The sequence below is a fragment of the Ictalurus punctatus genome, chromosome 17 (assembly GCF_001660625.3).
Source record: "Ictalurus punctatus breed USDA103 chromosome 17, Coco_2.0, whole genome shotgun sequence".
NCBI classification, from domain to species: domain Eukaryota; kingdom Metazoa; phylum Chordata; class Actinopteri; order Siluriformes; family Ictaluridae; genus Ictalurus; species Ictalurus punctatus.
The window spans coordinates 21,931,591-21,948,995 of NC_030432.2; the positions used below are offsets into that span (position 1 = coordinate 21,931,591).

The 17,405-nt window shown below is 37.9% G+C and overlaps 2 protein-coding genes across 2 annotated transcripts; one reads left to right on the forward strand and one right to left on the reverse strand.

Annotated features, from left to right (window-relative positions):
* The first annotated feature begins 320 nt into the window (after window positions 1-320).
* On the forward strand, window positions 321-1,247 carry LOC108277557 (olfactory receptor 52B2-like). Its single transcript, XM_017490379.3, has one exon. It carries the CDS (start codon window positions 321-323, stop codon window positions 1,245-1,247), a length of 927 nt encoding a protein of 308 aa, XP_017345868.3.
* A 9,672-nt stretch (window positions 1,248-10,919) lies between these two features.
* Window positions 10,920-15,678, reverse strand: mrps23 (mitochondrial ribosomal protein S23). The gene is made up of 5 exons (XM_017490167.3): window positions 15,519-15,678; window positions 14,557-14,736; window positions 14,366-14,443; window positions 13,437-13,563; window positions 10,920-11,610 (listed from the first exon to the last, which is right to left on the reverse strand). The coding sequence occupies exons 1-5, from the start codon at window positions 15,560-15,562 to the stop codon at window positions 11,467-11,469; spliced, it is 573 nt and encodes a 190-aa protein (XP_017345656.1). The 5' UTR covers window positions 15,563-15,678; the 3' UTR covers window positions 10,920-11,466.
* Window positions 15,679-17,405: the final 1,727 nt, after the last annotated feature.

The following is a 17,405-nucleotide window of genomic DNA, read 5'->3' on the forward strand; positions in this document are numbered from 1 at the left end:
CCTTTGGGATAATGTTAACATGCAGAAATCTATATATTTAAATCTCTGGGTAGATAAACAAGTGGTGAAAATGAACACCATCACCTCAGATGTGTTCAGTTTGTGGATGTCATGATGCTGTGGCACCTTCACTGAATTAGTTGTCCTCATACTTAGTCTTATCAGTTTGTTGTAGGTAAGAAAGCATAGTTGTAGTAAAACAAAAATAATTTGCCTATGTTAAATGTCTTAACTAGTATTTTGTTATGTTGTTTCTTCCAGGTCTTGAAATTATAATGGGGGGAGACACATATCTTAATAATTCAAATTTAACACGTTTTATGACTATTCTGACCATGGAATCATTGGACATACCTCCATCCAGTGCTTCTTCAATATTCGTTTTTGGCATCATCACATACTGTTTAATTTTGTTCTTCCAGTCCATGCTACTTGTGACTATTGTTGTAAAAAGGGATCTGCATAAACCAATGTACATACTGCTGTTTAATTTGTCCGTATGTGACCTTATGGGAGCTACGGCTTTTTTCCCACAAATGGTTTGCAGTATACTGTCTCAGAGCAGAGAAATATCCTACCCTACCTGTGCGTTACAAGGCATCCTAATTCACCTCTATCTATGTGGATCACTTTTATTTCTCACTGTTATGGCGTATGACAGATACGTTGCCATTTGTAAGCCTTTGAGATACCACAATCTGATGACACAAGGTACCTTGGTGAAACTTATTTTTATGGTCTGGTCCATAGATGTTGTTATAATTGGGTCTGTATTTACACTCACAATGAGCAAAGAAATTTGCAGGACAAACATAGTGGACATGTACTGCAATAATCCTTCTTTAATGAAGTTAAGCTGTGAGGATATGAGAGCAATTAACTATTATGGCTTGTTTACTATAGGTCTTGTACAAGGCCCTTCCATACTGATAGTGTCATTATCATATATCAAAATCCTAATGATCTGTATTTCTACAAAACAGGAAAAATCTATAAGTAAGGCAATGCAAACCTGTGGGACGCATTTAATTGTTTTTATGAGTTTTGAGATTAACACATTCTTACTACTGATTTCACACAGGTTAGATGCAGTATCTCCACACTTAAGAAGAGCCTTTGGTGTTTCAGTTGTTATCTTTCCTCCCATTCTTAACCCTCTAATTTACGGGTTGAAAACAAGGGAAATTCGACAAGTAATATTTAAGTTTTTACAAAGAAAGATTTCTTCTAACAGAAAACTAAACTAAAAGCATATGCATATCCTTTTTTAATATACTTATCTTAAATAAGTTAAGCTGAACAAAACAACTAGTCTGAAATGAGCTGAAATGATGTACTAATATAGTCGTAGCAGTGCACTAATATAGCATCTACTCCTGTTATTCAATCAATTTAATTCATATAGTGAATAAAATATATACAGTTCCTTATAGAAATGATCTAAATAGAAATGATTTACATCTAAACCAGAACTTTCAATCACCTACATAATTCTCTGTGACATTATGAAGGTCAGCATTAATACAGAATAGTTTTTGGAACATTATTTCCAACAGTGAAGGAAATTAAATTGATTGAAGTGCAGTTCATTATTTGATGTTGAATGAATCATCATGCCTATCACTGTTTTTCTTTCTTTTTTTTATCACTGGTAAATGTCACTTGGCTCATGAGATTTTTATATGCAATTCTCTAAAGGTACATTCTACCCATGAGAAATTAAGAAAACAACGTGTGGCTGTACCATAATAAAGCTGTCCTGAGCTTAAGACATTTCTGTTCTTTAAACACCCACAATGTGAGTTTCATAAGTCAGCTAACAAGCTGTGGTGTTCTAAAATACTACAAGACAAATAATCACATAATTTTAAATTTAGTGTTACTGGAAACACACCTTAAACTACTGACACTTTTAAAGAACGAGACATCAGTAACTAATTTTACATGGTGCATACTGATGAGAAATACTATTTATTATTATAAATCTACACTGAAATGTACATGTTCATTTGATTAAGATATTTGTGACAATCTTTAATCCAGAACGACTTGCAGAAAATACCTTTTACCTTAGATGTATGCTTTTGTACTGAACCTCATTATGTTAGCTATCACAATTTGGCCCTTGTCAAAGTCACCCGGATCCTTACACTTGCCCATTTTTTTCTGCTTCAAGACTATTCACTCGCTGCCTAATATATTCCATCCCTTGACAGGTGCCATTTTAATCAGATAATCAATGTTATTCACTTCAACTGTCAGTGCTTTTAATGTTATGGATAATTGGTGTATACTGTTTAGTAATCTCTATCTTTCTTTCACAAGCAGTTACAGATTAGCCATATTCTAAGACAAACACTTATGGCAAATCATTACAGGTAGAAATTATTCTGGTCACATCAGTTCCTGATATGTGTCAGTTTATATTATGATATATGTCAATTTCATTTAAACGTAATAAACTATACTAAATTAAGTGTATCCATGAGTACTATTGTGTGTTTTTAAACAGTTTTTCTCAAATTCACGTTTTTCTAGGTTCAGAATCAAAAATCTCAGTTTTCAGATAACCATTAGTCATCAGAGGAAAATGATTATTGATTAATTTACATTAGATTTTATACCGAAAATTGATTAAAAAAAAAAAAAAAAAACAGTGCGAACATTCTCGATTAAAACATAAAGACTCTAATTTCTGTAAAAGTCTTTCTCTTGAAATTGTCTTCATTTGCATAGATAAATGTAAATTCTTAATAAAGTTCTAATAAAAAATACTTGTAAGAATATCAGAATAGACTTGCTGTGATAGCTATATATTTTTTTTCACCTGTCTTATATTTAGTCTACATGTGGTTTTAAAACCTTTCTGTATTGAGCTTATCTATATTTATGCAATCATCTCATTCTTCTGTATCACTGAATGTGAAGTTTGTTAAAAATTTGATAAAAGCTGTTTTTGCTGCAGGTCCCTCTGTGTGTTTCTATGTTCTTTTCATCAATCACATAATTTTTGTCTTCAACAAAAAAGCAAACATATACAGTTTGCATTTATACCAGGAAATGGTGGTTCAGTGGTTATTGATGTGGGCTACCAATCAGTATCAGTCTGCCACTGGCCCTTGAGCGAGGACTTAACCTTCAGCTGCTCCATGGGGACCGTATCAATCTGACATAGGAGACATATTCAGCCTTTTTTATGCATGGCAAAAAGTATGGTTAGCACAGTCTGCCTTGTCTGATGTGTGCAAATCAATCCTATGAAACCTACCCTGTGTGCCAGGGGTGCTGTTTAGACCTTCTCCCAAATGACCTTAGAAAGGGGAGTGTAGATTGCAGAATAAACATGACCAAACTTAAAGGCCACATTGCAACTTTAGGTCACTGTAAAACTGGCTCATATTGGAGGATCTGTGCAACAATTCCAAGAGCAGGCATTCCATCTCACAGTTCTACCCTGTAGACTCTCTCAAGCACCACTGGTGCTTTTGAAATGCAGGCTGACATGTCTCCTCTTTTGGCCAAAGGCATCAGGATAATTCTATATTTGGATGACTGATTCCTCTATGCCCCCACCAATTAGCAGACCATTCAGGTGTCCACCCACTACACCCTGCCCCTAAACACATCAACTGTGGCTGTGGGTTTGGCCACTAAGATTGGAACATGGATTGACTCCACAATCATTTAAATAGTCCCTTAATTTACTTAATACCTCTTTTTTAATTTGGCATCCATTTCCACTGTTATGCTGACGATACCCAGCTGTATCTGTCTTATGTTTACATTTATTCATTTAGCAGACGCTTTTATCCAAAGCAACTTACAAATGAGGAAATACAAGCAAAGCGATGTAATCCAGAGAACAGTACAAGTAGTGCTAAAATACAAGATTTTTAAAAAAAATCTTTTCCGGGCTCCCGGAAGAGGTGGGTCTTTAGTTGTTTTTTGAAAAAAGTGGCAGATTCTGCTGTCTGGAATTAAGTTGGAAGTTCATTCCATCCCTGAGGGACAGTTAGTTTGAAGGTTCTGGAAAGAGACCTTGAGCCACGCTGAGTAGGCACTACTAAGCACCGGTCATTAATCGATTGCAGATTGCATGAGGGAACGTAAACCTTCAGGAGAGTGTTGAGGTAGGGGTGTACTGTTCCAGACAAAGTCTTGTACATGAGCATCAAGGCCTTGAATTTGATGCGGGCAGCTACAGGAAGCCAGTGAAGGGAGATAAAGAGGGGTGTGACATGGGTTCTTTTGGGCTGGTTGCGAACAAGGCATGCTGCAGCATTCTGAAGGGGTTTGATGAAGCTGGCTGGGAGATCTGGGAGTAATGCATTGCACTAGTCCAGTTTTGAGATAACAAGAGCGTGGACTAATAGCTGCGTAGCTTGTTCGGTGAGAGGGGGTCTGATTTTCTTGATGCTGTACAGAATGAACCTACAGGATTGTGCAGTTGTTGAAATGTGGTCTGTGAAAGTCAAGCTGTCATCAAAAGTCACCCCAAGGTTTCTGGCTGTTCTGCATGGCTTGAGTGTGGTTCAGCCAAGCTCTACAGTGAGGCTGTGGTTTATTGAGGGCAGGCAGGAATTACAAGAAGCTCATAGCATAGCATAGCAATGATATGAGAAGCCATGAGACTCAATCACAGGCCTCAGAGATGTAGTATAAATAGAAACGAGCAGAGGATCCAGAACTGACCCCACGAAATAACAGCGTGGTGCCTCCACTGAAGAATTACCTCACTCACATACTATGAGCTATATGGGTATTCCCCAGAAACAAATATCAAGTATGTCAAATATATACAAACCTTATTAAAATGGAAAAGTTCAAAGCAGCCAAGTAATATGTATAATAAAAATACATTTATTTTTCCTACTTTCTGTTTTTTTTCTGTGCTGTATTCAAATCTTTCCTCTTTTTTATGTTTTCGTAAAATATCCCCTTATGCTTGTTACGTTATCCGGTGTATTTCTGTTTGCTCTATGTGCCAATTGTATGTCTATGTCGAGTGGTTTGTAGGAAGTCGGCGTTGTTTGTGTTGATTATTCTTATCTCCTGTTTTTGGATTAGCTAGGGAGTGAGGTCCCTAGTTTCAAGGTCAAGTTTCTCGCCAACCCTTTTCTTTTTTATTTTATTGTATGTTGTGGCCCGACCTAGACCAGGTCATAACAATGCTTTAATTTCAAAACAACTCAAACTGTATGAATGTATAGTAGACAAATTTAGACAAGTAAACTCAAATCCTCATTTCTTCCTCACAAAAGAACATACAGGAGTTAACCACTGCCTCAGTTGGTTTTAGCTTAACAAACATTAAACACCACTAACAATATAGTTTGGATTAGTTCTACCTTGTAAATGTTCAAACCTTTACCAAGCGCTTGGGTTTCTGGGTTTTTTTTTCCACATTGGGGCCTGTGAGTTGGTGCACATACAAAAAAAAACCTCCTTGTCTCCTTTAATAAACTGCTACTCAAAACTCTCCATTACTCACGCCTCTCGAAGAGAAGAATTAGCTGAACTGGAAACAATGAGCTGAGTGAATGAATCCGCTGCAAGCGAGGTTCCAGCAGGTAATAGTCGATTCAGCGACGCAGGTTTGGCTGCAGAGTCCCTTCTTACACAGGCGTAGTTACCATGCTAGTTAGCACAATTCTCCACAGTCCTTGTCCCTTCAGTTTCATGGTGAAAACTGCGGCTGGCGGTTACAGCTGTCCGTCTCTCACGATGACATTAGCTTAAACGTCCACCGGTTACAGTTTATACTTAGCCCTTTTTCAAGCTAGTGCAACACAACAAACGCAGAAAACCTAGCTGCACTTCACTTAAACCTACGGTTCACAAAGTTACCAAACTGCTAGTTGCACACGACTCTTAGCTGAACAAAATGATATTTGTGCCACTACTGTAACAGTACTTTAGTCTACAAACATCGTCACCTCGGCGTTAAAACTCAATTTTCTTTTCCTGCTCTGCTCCCGCATGTCATTCTCTCCAAGTCCTCCTCACCTGTCCTCTCTTTTCTCCACTCCCCAACAAAGGTGATCTCTGATTGGCTACGAGTGTAATTAAACAGGAAACGTATTAGCTTAAAACAAAGGATTATGTGAAATGTAGTTTTCCATTGAATTTACCCAAATATGTAGAAAGCACACCATTTATTCAGCTGCATTTTTGGGAGGTATCTACACATAAACTTCAGTTAGTTCAGAACTCGACTGCATGAATCATCTCTAGAACTCCTGTGGTTGAGCACATTTCCTCTGTCCTTCAACATTTGCACTGGCTGCCTGTTAAACAATGAACTGAATTTAAGATTTGACATATTCTTACATATAAGGCACTACACAACCTGGCTCCTTCTTATCTGTCCAATCTTCTTTCCATATACACTCCACCCGTACTCTTAGACCATCTTCTTAATTTGCTTTCGTTCTCCCGCGCATGTGTTTGTCCTCTATGGGGTCTCGGGCTTTTAGCTACGCGGCCCCTCAATTATGGAACCTGCTTCTGCAGGATATCTGAAACTGTGAAACTCTTTCTGTTTTTAAATCTCGCCTCAAAACACACCTTTTCAGACAGGCTTTCCAGTGACTCTGTCAATCTATCTTTTTATTGTTTGTGGTGTTTTTAAGCCTGTGTTGATGACATCTGTTATTATTACTATTAAAGCTCATTTTAACCCTCGATTTCATGAAATGAATATGACTTTCACCTCCATCTACCCCTTGCACACTCTGACACACATAAAAGTGCATTTTACAGGACGTACCAGACTATACCAAGTTCACACCAACACTTAATTTGCACAATGTCGCACAATATGTCACCTCATGTAAATATGACAGATGTGTTTTATACCAACACTGTTGCTTGTATCTGAATAATAATTTGTATATTTCTAATGTTTATGCCATATTATCCTATTCCAGCATTGCACAATTTTTAAACACTGTAATTATTGTATTTGTTATCATTTATATGCCAGTAAAGTTCTTGAATCTCAAATCTACAGTCCCATTTGAAAGAACAGCAAGGCCAAAAGATGAATATGAGATGATAAGTCAGAATTTCAGGTTTCATTAACATGGCCATTTTTAAGACTTTCTCCTGAATTTAGCTTTTACTTCTAGCCTTAAGATTCAGCAATACAGATCAGATTACAATTCAATTAGGCACTGGCCATATGGGTCTTTTTTCTCTGCTCCCACAATGCTGTATGGACTTAATTATGTGTCCATTTTGCCCTCCATCCCACTACTCCTAAGGGTGTTTTGTGATAATAATTAAATTAAATTCCTCACTTGTTCGTAAGAATTACCAAATGAACTACTGTAATAACATTCACCTTGAGTATGGAAAAAGTGAATATTATTGTTGAAATATACAGTATGTTTAAAATAAAAATGATTAGTTTAAGATTACATAATGAGTAAGTAATAAATGTCTGCCATTTGTTTTACAGAAACATCAAACACACTTATTACTTATTCGTTTTTGCTTTTGATACTTTTATAAATCTGCCAATAATATCTTTTTTTAAATATCTTCTTTTTTTTGTTCTTCCAGTAAACATCCAGTCAGTTAACAAAAATCTCATTTACTTTTACCAGGAAATGCATCACAAATCTGTTAAATAATTGCTTTTTGGATACAGGTACGCTGATGTAATGATGTTAACCATAACATATTTTCATGTTTTGTTTGAAATGACTACCATCTCAGAGATAAACAGTTACATATCCCAAAGGCATTATTAGCAACAGTGTTCATTAGTGAAACAAGCTAGTTTTTGACGGGGAAGTCTCACAGGATTAATTACTATGTACAAATGCTAGTAGGATATCATTAGCTGAATCCCCATACATCTGATTAATGAAAGGATGTGTGTTCCAAGACATAATGGCCTAATACTGTGTCCCAGAGGTGTGGCAATGTTTTGATTTGAAAATGCTCATACATAACACTAAGAGAACAACAACAATAAACTCAATAATCCTCTACCTTCATTAATATTGTATACAAACTGGAGTAAAACAAAGTGCAAATGAATGTTTCATGCATTCTTTTGTGACCTACATAGTGTTTGAATTGCAAAATGTGAAACTGCTATTTGGAAATTCCTCTTATCCATATTGTGGTCTGATTTTGATTACTTTATCGATAGTGAGGAAAATCTGCTTTGATCATGCCAAGGGCATCACTTGACATTAAATGATTTCAACCTAACGTTCCTCATGGAACATTTTCCTGGACTTTTGTTCAGAGAAGTTACAAACTGGTGCTCATATAAATGAGAAGCATTACGTTTTTAGAAAGGAAAACACTGCATTCAATTCCATTATCCCATTTTGAAACGTGGTGGTGGTAGTATTGTGGTTTGAGTCTGTTTTGCTGCACCTGGGCCAGGATGGCTTGCCATCATGGATGGAACAATGAATTCCGAATTATACCAGCAAATTCTGAAGGAAAATATCAGGACATCTGTCCGTGAACTGAATCTCCAGAGAAAGTTGGTCATGCAGCAAGACAACGACCCTAAGCACACAAGTCGTTGTTAAAGAACGGCTAAAGAAGAATAAAGTTAATGTTTAGGAACGGCCAAGTCAAACTCCTGACCTTAATCCAGTAGAAATGTTGTGGAAGAACCTGAAGCAAGCAGTTCATGTGATTAAACTCACCAACATCCCAGAGTTGAAGCTGTTCTGCACTGAGGAACGGGCTAAAATTTCTCCAAGCCAATGTGCAGGACTGATCGACAGTTACCGGAAACGTTTACTTGCAGTTAATACTGCACAAGAGGGTCACACCAGATACTGAAATCAAAGGTGCACATACTTTTTCCCCACTCACCGATATGCAATACTGGAGAATTTTCCTCAATAAATAAATGACCAAGTATAATATTGGTATCTGAGTTGTTTAACTGGGTTCTCTTTATCTACTATTAGGACTTGTGTGAAGTCATATTTATGCACAAATACAGAAATTTCTAAAGGGTTCACAAACTTTCAAGCGCCAGTGTAGTTGAGAATAGATGTTTATATTTACAGGATTTAGCACATGTAAGAAGTGCTCTGTTGTTTAGGGAAGAGGTTATTGACTGTAAGCTTTTTCACACTCATCTCATCTTCTACACAAGAGGATAAAATACTAATATATATGATTCTTCAAGGGTTGAAGAATCCGGGGTCATAGGTTCCTAAAAAGGTTCTAGTTTGGAACTTTTTTATATGGTTGTAGGTTTCTATCTAGAACCTTTAAGCATTCCACCAGAGGGACAGCCAGAGAACCCATAAGGGTTTTAAAGTTGAATTTTTTTTTGGATAAAGGTTCGTGTTTTAAAAACTATTTTCTGAAATCTGATGACGACACTGCAACAACAACAAGCATGGAGGAGGTTCAAGCTGTGCTGGTGTTGATTGTGATGTCTTACTTTGCTAAAGAGGTAATTGGGAAAACGACGGAAAAGAGGCAAGCAGTGGTAGTAAAGCGAATTCAGAATGCTCGTAATGCAAACGGATTTTATAATCTATTGCAGAGATTGACCATGAGATGACTGAGACGGATGCTTTTTAAGTATACTTTTTCATCGTGGGTCACCGCTTCCGGTTCCCACTGTATTTCGTCCTCGGCATAAATACTTAATAAAGCCTGAACCTTGTCGTCGGTCCATCGGTCGTATTTTTTAAGAAACTCCATTGTGTCGATTTGAATCGCAATAAACAACTGTTACTGTACACACCGCAACAGACTTTTAAAAACGGTGGTTGAAAATAAATGCTGCATGCACTCAACCAACCAGCATGTTCAGCACCCAAGTCCCACCCTCCAAAGTTCCTGAACTTTGAAAAAGTACCACCTCCCGAGTAAGGACTTTCCAAGGGAAATCTTTTACCCGGAACTTAATTTAGACCCTGGTACCTTCGGTGGAAACACACCGAGTACCTCCAAAAGTCCCTCGTTCCTGGGGAAAGTTCCTGCAGTGGAACCGTGGCTCTACTTTAGCCTTTCTGTCAGCTCGAACCAGTTCGGTCACTCTCCGTTGACTTCAGTCATCAACAAGGCATTTCCATCTGCAGAATTGCCACTCACTGATTTTTTTTTTTCCTTTATTACACCGTTCCGAACTCTACTTACTGTTGTGCTTGAAAATCAGCAGTTATAGAATTACTTAAACTAGCCTGTCTAGCACCAGCAATCATGTCATGGTCAAAATCACTCAGATCACATTCTTCCCCATTCTGATGGTTGATGTGCACATTACCCAAAGCTGCTAGCCCATATCGGCATGATTTTATGTATTGCACTGCTGCCACACAACTGGCTGATTAGATAATCACATAAATGAGTAGGCATACCTAATAAAGTGCTCATCCATACATTTTTGTACCGCTTATCCTACTCAGAGTCACAGGGAGCTTAGAGCCTATCCCAGGGGATTCGGGGCAGGGGACAGCCTGGATGGGGTGCCAACACATTGCAGGGCACAATAGCGCACACACACTCACACACCCATTCGCACACTACGGTCAATACGCAGACAAAACCTAAATACCCTGAGGAAACCCCCAAAGCACAGGGAGAACATGCAAACTCCACATACACAGGGTGGAGGCAGGACTCACACCGCCAAGGCAAAGCAAACATGCTAACCACTAAGCCATCGTGCTCCCCAATAAAGTGCTCAGTAAGTGTATATTCCAAATAAAACATTATATTTTTTTTCCTCAGACATCTTAAACAAATATTCCATGTTGAATATTGTTGAGACATATGGAGGAATAAACGCTTTGGGTACGTGATGTTAAGGAGATAATCAGCATCTGGGTGATACAGCCCAAAAATTTACTGTTACCACCTTTAAAGAAAATATATTTAAGATTAAAATTAAATTCAACATTAAGAAAAAGACCTTTCAATTGATGTCAAAAACAATTTATTTGATTATTCATTATATTCATTAACAATATAACATATACCATACGGCTAAAATCTTGTTGACACTTGCCAATAACTCTCATATGTGCATGTAGAACATCCCATTCCAGATTTAGTCTTCCTTAGCTGTTATAATCGCCTGAGGTTGAGGTCAGGACACTCGAGTTCTTCCACTCCGTCCTTGGCACATCATGTCTTCATGGAGCTCGCTTTGTGGACAGGGACATCGTCATGTTGGAACAGGTTTAGGCCTCCACACAATTGTGTGCTTTCAACTTTGTGGCAACAGTTTGGGGAAGAAACAGATACAGATACAGATACATGTGATGGTCGGGTGTCCACATGCTTTTGGCCATATTGTACATGTCTGTGATGGAATACAGAATATTTGTTAAACTGAAAAGATCATTTCCACTTTGTCTTTAAGGAAGGAAGATCCTCAGCCTTGTCCTCAGCTCTGCAAGTTGCATTTTATATTCATTACACAGATTTATATTCATAAAGAACAGATGAACAGAGTCTTTCATGCTATAAGGTGTTTGAAGAGTCGGTGGGACCGGCGTGTATGCGCTCCTCCGGAGTGTGTGTTGCATTATCTGTGTCTTTCTGTTGTTCAGCCAACATGTCTGTTAACTTCATGGACAGAACAGGATTGCGTGTCTCTGCTGCCACCTGGTGATCAAAAGACAGTCACGGTTTTTCATGAGCCCCGTCTCTTTCTAGCTCTGAGCCCATTTTAATGTCATCTGAGTGGTACAATCTACCTTTAGCATGCATCTTTCTTCTGGTAAAGTTAATACAGTGGACATTTAAATGTTAAATAAGATCCCACAATGTCTTTTAGGAAGAAGTATGTAATGTAATTACATGTAAAAAGATACATAAAAAAATAACTGAAGCCACATTGACAAGCGATGGGACTATTTAGTTTAGAAAATATTAAGTCATTTTCAGCTGATCATAAGTAACTGGCATACTGGACTTCGATCGATGAGTGAGTGAGTGAGTGAGTGAGTGAGTGAGTGAGTGAGTGAGTGAGTGAGTGAGTGAGTGAGTGAGTGAGTGAGTGAGTGAGTGAGTGAGTGAGTGAGTGAGTGAGTGAGTGAGTGAGTGAGCGAGCGAGCGAGCGAGCGAGCGAGCGAGCGAGTGAGTGAGCAAACAGTCAATCCACAAATGTATAATATATAAGGAAAGAGCTGAATTTGCAACCTGAAGTCACTGTTTAATTTTATACCACTGCGCTGTTGAATTCTTGATCCCGATTGGTCAGAAGGAATTATTAAGGAAGTAAGTAAGGAATAAATTGCAGCAGAACAAATCAGAACATTTCTGGAACAGCATCCTTTGAACTGAGGAGACCAAAGCGGAGATGTTTGTTCATCATGCACAGCATCATGTTTGATGAAAACCAAACACATCGTATCACCACAAACACCTCATACCATCTGTCAAGCATGACAGGGAGCGGTAATGGCTTATTTTGCAGACACAGGACCTGGGAAACTTGTCAGTAAGACAATGAAGAACATGTTTTACCAGAATATTCTTAAGACAAATGTGAGGCCATTTGTCCAGCAGCTTAAACTGGGAAGAAATTGGTTCAAGCAACATGACAATGACGCCAACATCAACGTATTGGTATACATCAACCCCACTGAGATGCTATGGCGGGATCTACAGAGAGCTGTGCATAAACTAATGCCCTCAAAAATAAAATGAAGCTATGCTGTAAAGAAGAATGGGCCAAAATTATATGAGAGACTGAAACTCCTACAGAAAACGTTTACTTTTACAGGTTATTATTCCTAAATTTCAGAATGTTGATTTACTATTTGGGAGGGGGAAAAAAAGAAAAAAAACCTACACATTTTTTTTGCTGTTGTTGTCCCTTGCGATTATTTGTTTGTTTATAGAAGTTGGTGAGGACCACACAACTGCTATTTAGGCCCTGATAAATAAAAACATACAACTGAAAGGAGGGTGAATTACAAAGAGCACATTAATATTAACTCGGAACTCTTTTCAGAGCCGTTATACAAAAATAATGCACATCCTTCTGTCCAATCAGATTTGAGGGAATGACTGTTTATAGCTGCTATAACATAAGTGAGAACAGGAACTAACTTGTTTTGAAGAAGTTCCCAACTGTAAATGGATAAAAAGTATGATGTCTAATTCTTAAATAAATTAGACGCTTTAATCATTGCCACATTGCTAAGTAACTGGTGTGTAACACTGTGTTTGGCACTGTACTGCAGTGTAACAATATTAAGTCAGGAATCAAGCACTATAAAATAATTTATAAATAATTAACTCTAGGGTGGTAACAATAACTCAGCTTTATAGATTTATTTACTTCTTAGCTTTACACTGTAGTACTGAGCCAAACACAGTGATACATGCCACGTACCAATAATTTTATAAATTACACCGTAGTACACAACTAATACATCTGAGGTGTATAATGTGTGTAATCCTTCTTCGTAAGAGCAACTCACAGCACGTTCACCACCTCTCCTCCTGAGCACAACGCCATCGGCAAGAAGAGCCCTTGCCGTTTCCTCAAGCAGAATCTCCGGCTTCACATCTCCCCTACTCTCCAATTCACGGTACTTCTCCACAAACCTGAGCAAACACACACACACACAGAGTGCACATTGATTATACTATGGTAAAATAAAATAGCACAACATGTAAGATATGTACAAACTTCTGGTCCAAATGGACATACAAGACGTATCCTATTTTCTTGCTATTTCCATCATCTTTATCCGGACCATGCAAAAGCTTTTGAGAGCTTTTCCGGCATCTGCTCATTTCCTTTAAATAGCCGTAGTGATGCCCGTAGAGCGGCAGTCTGTCGTTGCATAAGTTTGTTTAGAAAAGGCCAGAAAAGTTGTGTTCAACACATTTTTCAACAAGACTTTCACATATATTGCAAACTTTCCTGCATTTTTGTCCCCTCATCACCTGAATAATTTATTTTTTATTTTTAAATGGCCAATCAGTAGACCACAGTCGTAGAACGCGCTGATTAATATCGGACATTTTCTCATCCTTTTTTTTGTACGTCTCAGAAAATCTTCATGGTGAACAAAAGCTTGTATATTCTGAGGCTTATGGGTTTTATTCAGACCCTGTTTAAAGCCAAATCTGTGCGTTTCACCTCCTGCGCTCCCAATTTAAACCATTTAGTCTATAGTTATAATATTCAAAAAATCGATTTTTCCCCATTAGTGGTTATTAGAAAAAATAGTTGTCAGGGTTAGTCTTGTTTTTTTTCTACTGGTGTCTGAATGGTTTGTTGTAGCAGAGGCACTTGATAAATGATGCCATATGACACAAAAGTTCAAACTCCTAAAACGCTTGGAAACCTGTGTCAAAATCCTATAAATAACGTTTAAAAAAAAAAAAAAGACCATCATACCTCTGGCAGGTCGACACAAAGTTGGTTTTTGTGAGGTCGAACGCTTTAGGGCCATTTCCATACAACTCATAGAATTTCCTACAGTGAAGAAAAGAGCATGACTTAATTTATTATTTATTTCCGTTGTTATTATTATAGATTATGACACGTCAATACACAAAAGCCAAGCAGGAAACTCTTTAGGACATTACGCTCGTATTTGGTCCTCCTTGTAAAAGATTTCAGGCACATTCTCCTCTGTTTTCCGCTGCACCCGTCTCACTGGCTTCACGTAGACGGGTTCTCTCTTCGGCGGAAACGCGGCATAGACGTCAAACCAAACAGGTTTCTTCGACTCTTTTATGACTCCAGAGCGCATAAGATCTCGAACCCTTGACAAATGACAGAAAAGAAGACAGTGTTGAAGACAAAGCAAACATTTCTACCTTACACGGGAAATTTACAGTGCCTTGGATAAGTATTCACCCTCCTTGAACTTTTGTAGATTTACAATCTGGAACTGAAATGGGCTAAATTGGGATTCCCCCCACTCCCCCTGTCTTGAAGCTGTCTAGTTCTTGGTTTTGAACACAGTGTACCTTTGGCATTGTCCTGTTTGAAGGTGAACCGTCATCTCAAGTCGCTTGCAGACAAGACTGCCCTGACTTTGGCTCTGCCATTAACTCTGACCAGTTTCCCAGTCCCTGCTGATCCGATGCTGCCACCACCATGCTTCAGTGTGAGGATGGTGTTTTCAAAGTGATTAAAGCATCCCCACAATAGTGAATATTTATGCATGTTGCAAGTAACCCTAACTCTACAAATTTTGTATTTTGAAAATTTTATTTATTTATTTATTTTTGCAATCCATGTGGATTCACAACTGCCAATACACCTGGCATGTTTTTTGGAGCTGGATGTTACAAACACAGGGAGAACATGCAAAACTGCACACAGACATAATAAATTGATATAATAAACCGTGATGGTCTTGTGACAAATATACATCATTTTTAATTAGGGCCTTGCTACTTTTTTTTTTATATATATATTAATACCGTGATACTGGGAAACCGTGTCTCGTTTATCACACCATAAGCCGAAAATGAATTCAGACAAGCTAACTCAAGTAAAATATATTGATAATAAAACAGTTTTTGACTCAAACACGTACCGAGTAAAAACAGTTCCGACCTTCTCAAGTCGGCTTCCAGCCATCGTGCACTTGAGGGAAAAAAAATATTTAGAGAAACGATAATAATAAAACAGGGGTCATGAGAAATCCGCGTCTCTTCAGCTCACCGGAGGTTAATATTTATTTCCCACCCGTATTACTCAAATCCCGCCCCCTACGTAGAGATTGGCTTGTACTATCCAGCGTTCAGAGTTGGGATTCGTCAGTAATGTATAATCACAAGCCATTCGAAGGAACTGTCCCCGTGTTGTCAGGAACCAGCCAATCACAAAACAGGAGGCGGTATTTGTTAAAATACGGGTAGCGAAAACAGAACGCTCACTCCAGCTGCATGGCACATTACTTCCTGCGACAGCACTACGGCACCTCATTCTGGACAAACAGTATCCGTATTTTTTACAATGCATTTACTGTACAGACGAGGTCTTACAAGACATAATCGTTCAACTAAAATACTTTTTAAGGTAAACAGTTATTTAATTAAAAACGACAATATATAGCAATTATTATTTCTGAAGAATTGTCAAATATAAATAAGAAGTAATAAGAAAATATTAGTTAGGAATTAACTAAGTAGTATTATTGCTTAAAACTATTTTTAAAAAAATTATTTTAAAGTCCATTTACATTCATTACTTTAAATCCATTAAGCTTATTTATACTACGCACAAACGACCTCGTTTGTCAAACTTTTAGTAAAGTTGTGCGTTTAGTAAATGTTTTCGTAGGCCAAACTGAATGAAACTTTTCTGTCAGATTTACAAAAGTACTACTCATACTGTAGGTTGATACATGCAGATATTTTGTAAAGTACTAAGTATATTCAAGATACAACTGATTGACATTTAGCCATGCCCAAAAAAAGCAAAGTTCACAGAGAGCTGAAGATTTAAAAAAAATGCGACTGAAGGGACTAATCTCCTAAATACAGCATGTGCTAATTCTACTTGTAATGCAGTGCATCAGCTACCATAGACACACATTCCATCCATCTTCTACTGCTTACTCCTTTTCAGGGTCACGGGGAACCTGGAGCCTATCCCAGGGAGCATCGGGCACAAGGCGGGGTACACCCTGGACAGGGTGCCAGTCCATCGCAGGGCACACTCACATACACACTCACATACACATTCATACACTATGGACACTTTGGACACGCCAATCATCTTACCATGCATGTATTTGGACTGGGGGAGGAAACCGGAGTACCCGGAGGAAATCCCTCAGCAAGGGGAGAACATGTAAACTTGCATACACATGGCCCTGGTGGGACTCGAACCCCGGACCCTAGAGGTGTGAGGCAAATGTAAATATAAAAAGTGATATAAAATCGCTTACCCAATTATAATCAATTAAGGTTCACTTCAGTGAGTCTCCTAATGCTTAAAATTTACACAAACTCAGAAGAAAAATTTTTATTCTTGGCCATTTATTTATTGAGGAAAATTATCCAATATTACATATCTGTGAGTGACAAAAATATGTGTATATAAGTATGTAACCTCTAGGGCAGGGGTATCAAACTCATTTTAGTTCAGGGGCCACATACAGCCTAATTAGATGTCAAGTTGGCCGGGCCAGTAAAATCATAGCATAATTAGCTATAAATAACAATAAGGCCATGTTTTTTCCCTTTGTTTTCATGCAAAGATACAAAACATATCATGAAGAACCTCAGATTTCTTAAGACAAACATGTGCAACTTGTTCTGATTATCAATTACAGGTGCGCATTAAAACTGGTCACAGTGTTTGTGTACAAATGCAAAAAACTTCACAGGTATTTGGAACTGAAAAATATAGTATGGCACTTTAAAATTTATGGCATTGCATGAACAATAGGATTCCACCAAACTAAACTCTTTTG

What these genes read in the sequence shown, in the direction of transcription:
- LOC108277557 (XM_017490379.3), top strand. Translation starts at nt 321, where the DNA reads ATGACTATTCTGACCATGGAATCATTGGACATACCTCCATCCAGTGCT.
- mrps23 (XM_017490167.3), bottom strand. Translation starts at nt 15,562, where the DNA reads ATGGCTGGAAGCCGACTTGAGAAGGTCGGAACTGTTTTTACTCG. An exon ending in GTCGGAACTGTTTTTACTCG is followed by an intron (nt 14,737 to 15,518) that starts GTACGTGTTTGA and finishes TCATTTGTCAAG; the next exon opens with GGTTCGAGATCTTATGCGCT. An exon ending in TTTGTGTCGACCTGCCAGAG is followed by an intron (nt 13,564 to 14,365) that starts GTATGATGGTCT and finishes GTGTTTGCTCAG; the next exon opens with GTTTGTGGAGAAGTACCGTG.